Below are 6,176 nucleotides of genomic sequence, written 5' to 3' on the forward strand. Positions count from 1 at the left end.
CGAAATTGCATTTGAGCTTTGACAAACAAAACAAAAGGAAGAGATGATGAAGTAAAATAACTGGAAAGAAAATTTCAAAAGGCAACTCAAGTTAATAAAACAAAATCTTCTAATGAAATGTGCAAAGAGCTGTGGTGACAGATTAGAAAAGGAAGACTTTTTTGGAATTTACAAAGGAAACTACAGAACACTTCTGTGAGAAATAATGAAAGACCTTACTGAAAGTAAAATTGTTCCCTATTCATGTATAGGATTGTTCAATATAATGGAAATGACAATCCTATCAAAGCAATCTCCATGTTCAATGCAATCTCAATATAGACAACAAATTAGATTCATTTTTTTCAAGGAGATAAAATAAATTGTCAAGTTTATTTGGAGATGAAAGAAACCCCAAATAAGCAAAGCACTTCTGAAAAACAAAAATGAAGTGGGAGGCATAGCACTGCCTAATCTCAAAACCTACTACACGGTGGTAGTAATCAAAACAGTATGGTACCTCTACAATGTACAATGACAGGCATGTAGACCAGTGGAACAGAATTAAGAACCCATACCTATCTATCAACTGATACTCAACAAGGAAATTAGATCTATCAAATGGATAAATGACCAGCTTTTTAACGAATGGTGGTGGGAAAACTGGACTGCTTCCTGCAGAAAGCTGAAACAAGATCCACATTTCACACCGTACACAGAAATTGTTGATTTAATCTTGCTTAAATAAAAAATTAACACCATTGGTACCAACAATTAGGAAATCAGGAGGTTCATTGCATTGGGCAAGTTCACTGTCAGGGACCTCTTCAAGATATTTAAGAGCTATACTGTCATTTTGAAGACTACAGTGTGCTTCATTCAGGCTTGGTCTTCTCAATCACCTGCTATACATCCGAGTAAGTAAGAATAAGAATGACAGAAGAAGAATTGATGCCTTTGTGTTGTGGTGCTAGAAAAGAGTACTAGATATCTCATGGACTGCCAAAACAATAAACAGATAAGTCTTATTGAAAGTGCAGCCAGGGTGCTCCTTGGAGGCAAACATGGTGATGCTTCATCTCTGGTGTTTTGGACAGGTATGTAGGCAAGGATATCCCTTGGAAAGGGAAATTGTGCTTGGAAAGATGGAGGGTCAGTGGAGGAGAGGAAGATACCAAAGAGATGGAGTGATACAGTGACTACAGCAATGTGCTCAAGTGTATCAGAGATGATGAGGATGGCACAGAATAGGGCAGCGTTTAGATCAGTTGTTCATAGGTTCATATTAGTTGTACTCATGTACAAAATAAATAGACAACATGTAGCAACATCGCAGAGTTGAACCAATTCATAGTTGACCCTCCAGTGTATTTTCACAGGCAGTAAATTGCACAGGAGAAGACTGCCATTATTCTTCCCCAGAACAGCTGTTAGATTTGAACCACATTCCTTTGACTTGGAAGTGCAGTCCTTTACAACTAAGCCACTATAGCTCCTTTTTCTTCTCTAGAAACTGCTTATTTTAGCCAAATGTTTTATAAAAATGTTCAGTATGGAAAAGATGCTGATTGTAAAGGTAGAATTATTTTCTTTTCCTTTAAGGGGAATCTCAAAATGAACTTCGAGAAGCCAGATTGAAAATCATAAGTGATGATGTATGCAAGCAACGACATGTGTATGGCAATGATATAAAATTCGGAATGTTTTGTGCTGGATATTTGGAAGGAATTTATGATGCCTGCAGGGTAGGTTTGAACGATACTATTTTAATATTACTAAGTATTAAAAACTTATCTTGTTTAGGAGATATTTCATGTTATTTATATTAGTATAATTATAGATAGAACATCAATATAAAAACATTCTAAAGTAAATTTAATAACACAAACATATTATTCAATATTTTATTACGTAAAATTAAATAAGCAATGTTATCAAACAAAATAACCAACAGGACTGAATTATCTTAAAAACTGTAAACCCCAAATTTAATTGGATAAGTCTCTTTTTTCAAGGACTTATATTTAGCAAGGAAGCACTTAGATCTCTTCCAATGAAGGGAACAAGTTTGGAACAAGTATCACAGAGATAATATTTAAATGAGACCTTCATGGATAGAAGCATTCATCTTTTTATAAAATCACAAAAAAAATTTTTAGAAAGGAGAAATAGCATATCTAAAGCTATGAATTTACAGTTCACAGTCAAGGGAACTCCAAGAAATCTGTTGTGTCTCAAGTGTAAAACACACAAGATGCAAGACGACTGGTTAATGCTGTGAATACCTTAGCGTCTTCTCCGTGTTCCTATCAGTAGTTCCTTGCAAAAGTATAAAGTTTATTCCTTCCTGGTGTCATTTACTTTTTCACATGAGATTTTTGAAAACTCCAAAGGAGGTGACTCTAATAGTGAAATACCACAGTCAGCAGACAGGCTGGTCAGACTCCCATAAATTATGCAACGTGAACAGCCATTATCAGAATAAAAGCATAGATTTTTGAAGCACAATAGGTTTCTTAAAACCAAGAGGATCTAGTACACATGTAGCTTTGGTTGACAGGAACGTGAAAGAGGCAGGTAAAATTTAGGAACTTCCGCAAGATCATGGCAGACAATGTGTCAACAGAAATCGCAGCAACAGCAATTAGGGAGAAGACTCAGGAAGGAATTATCATAGAGAAGCTTCACAATGAGTTGGAAGCTGGGGTAAGATTCCTCTCCCATGACTCTGTAACTGAGTAATAAGTTTATGATCAACTCAAAGAAAAACAAGTGAAGTTACCCAGGAAGTTACTCAGGCACAAGAGACCAAAACAAGAACCAATGCCTAAAATAACAAGTGCAAGCAAGCCACCTGGGGGCAGTAGAAAACCATATAACCCTGACTTGCAAATGTACTGAAGACTTACCTAGAACTCAATAAATGATAACGAGTAGGTCTACAGTGTACTTTGAGAAGCATTTCATTTTAAGAGAAGAAAGCACTTAATTTTTTTCCACCACAGATCTGGTAAAATTAGACCCAAACACAAGTGAAAAGGGTTCAGAATTATTATAAAACCCAGAAGTGAAAAGCTTGATCCAGATTTGTGATTCCACTCATGTTTCTAATTCAGTTTGGGGAAAGGTTGTCCCCAATAATTGGATTGTATTTTTAATCATCTCAGGAAACAGTAAATGAATCTTGATTTTTGGCAACTTTTTTTTTAAAGTACTCCAATTTAAACATGAAGTATTGTTGATGTTTGTACCACTGAGAATGGACTCATAAGCTGACTCTCCAGAGGCTTTTCCGAGGCAGTAAAACATGTACAAGGATATTTACCCATTTTTCTATCACAGAGCAACTGGTGGATTTGAACCAAATGCCTTTTGTTTTAAGTAAAATTTTTATTTTAGACTGGTTTACTTTCAAAGTGGTATACATTGCTTTTCATACTTTATCTTTCCCATTTCCTTTACCCACCCCTCCCCTTTCATACTTGTTTTAGATGTGTTCTGGGTATTTTTTTCTTCATTTATTTGAAAGCGGGAGTTGCATCCACTTCCTAAACAACATGCCTCCAGAAACTATGAACTTTGATAAACATCAATTTACTTACTTAGAAGACGGTTTTCTTTCCTTTTTTTAGCTATTTTAATGAAAGTTTACAGAAAACTTGGATTTCCGTTCATTCATTGCTGCACATTTTCCTCCCTTCTCAGTTTGTTTTCCTCTTTTATTGTTGCAGTTTCTTCTTATTCTGTACTGTTGTCATGCATAATACTGGGAATATACCCTGAAAAAACCAGAACTGCCACCCAAACAGATCCATGCACACCAATGTTTATTGCTGGGTTGTTCTCATAGCAAAGAGATAGAAACAACCCAAGTGCCCATCAACAAGTGAATGCATAGAGAAGCTATGGTATATTCACACAATGGAATACTACATAGCACCGAAAAACAAAGAACTCATAAAATATTATAAAAATGGGTGACCCTGGAGGATATTATGCTGAGTGAAATACCACTTGCCTACCACTGAGCCACCAGACCTCAAACAAGAAGTATAATAAAATCAATTCAGACTTTTCCCTGGAAATTATTTTGATCATTCATAGATGCTGCATAGACTATATGCAATAATTCTGTTATAATATGATTAGTTTGTATTTTGAGGAGTTTAGAAACCTTCTATTTTCTAAATGAAGAAAATAACATTCTGGATTTTCAAAAATTTATCTAATAAGTTACTAAAACAATATATTAAACAGTACTCCTGAAGATAGCAGAAGTTGATATTCCTTTATTACTGGCATATAAATAATATGAATATAAATAAGTCCTTCTACTATTAGAGAATTCTTAGGGAAAAATTAATTTCCAGAGCATGGCTCAATCTATGGAAGCGTTAAACAATGTTCCTAAGGAGTGCAATAATCTCAGGTGTTCATGATGAAAATCCCCAAAGAGAGCAAATGTTGCTATGACTTCTGAATGGACAAAGAAATATTAAATTGTATTTGACTTTGTATGACTATCTGATGGATTTTAATGTATTCTCATTAGCACATTACACACGGGGTTAGCTAGACTTCTTCTCTTCTCCATCCTACCTGTTCCTTGGCTATGATTTTAAACTGATTTTTTTTCTCATAGCCTCATCTACAAAATAATATGTTGTTACATGAGTGATCACTTGAAGTACAATGCAAACGTAGAAATGTGTGAAACACAATGTACATGAAAGATAGACAATGTAAACAAATGCGTGTGAAAACCAATATAAAATAGAAGTAAAGTGGGGAAATCATAGGTTGGAATATATTGATGAACATGGAAAATTTAACATTAATTTCTATCTTTATTTCTTTTTAAAGTCCCTCTAACATCACCATAAAAAGACAAAATTCAAACAATCACTTTGAAAAACAGGTTAGCATTATCTACAAGATATGCTTTTATAAATTTCACTTAAAATATTTAAAGTATTAGCTAAATAGGGCAAAAAAGAGAAAGTTGAGAAAAGAGAGCAATAAAATGTAAAAAAATCTGAGTAAAATAATGGTTTACTATGACTAAAAAACTGTACATCCTATAAATACTTTCTTAGGAAACTATCAGAAAGAGTATTCTTAGTAAAATAAGTGATTAAATCAATGAAGAAGACATGAGACCAAAAATCAAGCAAAAAGTATAGTGAAGAAACATCTAATAATTATACTTTGCATAATTACAACTAGTAATTATCTAAGCTTTGCACCAGCGTTAGAAAGTTATCAGTTCAAGTTAAACTAGAATAAACAAAAGGAATGTGTATACTGTATGTTTATGTGTGTTCATGTGTACCAAGAAAAGGTTTGGGAAGATGAGATAGGGAAGGTCTTCTGATGTGTCAAGGAACTGACAAGTTATTTGATAACCTTGAGCATTAGTGGAAATTGGTAGAGCTCTTGGAGCATTCAGCATTTGTCATAGATGCACAGAAAATTAATCTGGGCAGCAGGAAGAGCTAAGTGTTTGCTATTAATTCTAGGAAGTCTAATACTATCTAGGATAGGTAATAAAGCATCAATTAATATCATTTACAAAATAAAATTAGTGTAAGAACAATTACTAATGTAACAAAAAATATGAAATAAAATAAAAATGTGTAGTAAGGTTACAAGATCAACTTCTCTGTTTCTTTTGAAATCTGTTTTAATTAATTATTCTAAGAATAAGAATATGTGCATATACTGTCTAGTAATTAAATATGTGACTAAGTAGAATATCACAAATAAAATCTTTACAATTATATAACTTTATTTTCAATTATCAGGGTGATTCTGGAGGACCTTTAGCTGCAAAGGATCACAAAGACACATGGTATCTCATTGGAATTGTGAGCTGGGGAGATAACTGTGGTCAAAAGAATAAACCTGGCGTCTACACAAAAGTAACTTATTACAGAAAGTGGATTGCTTCAAAAACAGGTCTCTAATTCAACCTATACGTCAAATGAAGAGAGCTGTATGCAGGTCATATATATGTAAGAATTCAACTATTTGTTGAATGTAGTAGAATGAGATTAAATTAATGAAGTCAGCAACATGAAACACATGGGAGAATTTCTTTTAAAGACTCTTCAATTAGCCAAAAACTTATAATCAATGTATAAGGGACTTTTATTTGTAAAATGGTAAGTCGGTTTAGCCTGACTTGAAAAATACAG

General features: G+C 33.6%; 1 protein-coding gene across 1 annotated transcript in view; it reads left to right on the plus strand.

Annotated features, from left to right (window-relative positions):
* Positions 1 to 5,945, plus strand: part of TMPRSS11A (transmembrane protease, serine 11A) — a gene marked incomplete at its 5' end in the record, with an annotated part of 97,095 nt that extends 91,150 nt beyond the window's left edge. Inside the window, 2 exons of the mRNA XM_006902723.1 lie at positions 1,582 to 1,724; positions 5,784 to 5,945. Coding sequence (XP_006902785.1) covers positions 1,582 to 1,724; positions 5,784 to 5,945 — 305 coding nt within the window. The remainder of the gene's footprint in view (positions 1 to 1,581; positions 1,725 to 5,783) is intronic.
* Between the last annotated feature and the right edge of the window lie 231 nt (positions 5,946 to 6,176).

This window comes from Elephantulus edwardii, unplaced genomic scaffold, assembly GCF_000299155.1.
Source record: "Elephantulus edwardii isolate Elephantulus edwardi_28Jun2011 unplaced genomic scaffold, EleEdw1.0 scaffold00442, whole genome shotgun sequence".
NCBI lineage: Eukaryota > Metazoa > Chordata > Mammalia > Macroscelidea > Macroscelididae > Elephantulus > Elephantulus edwardii.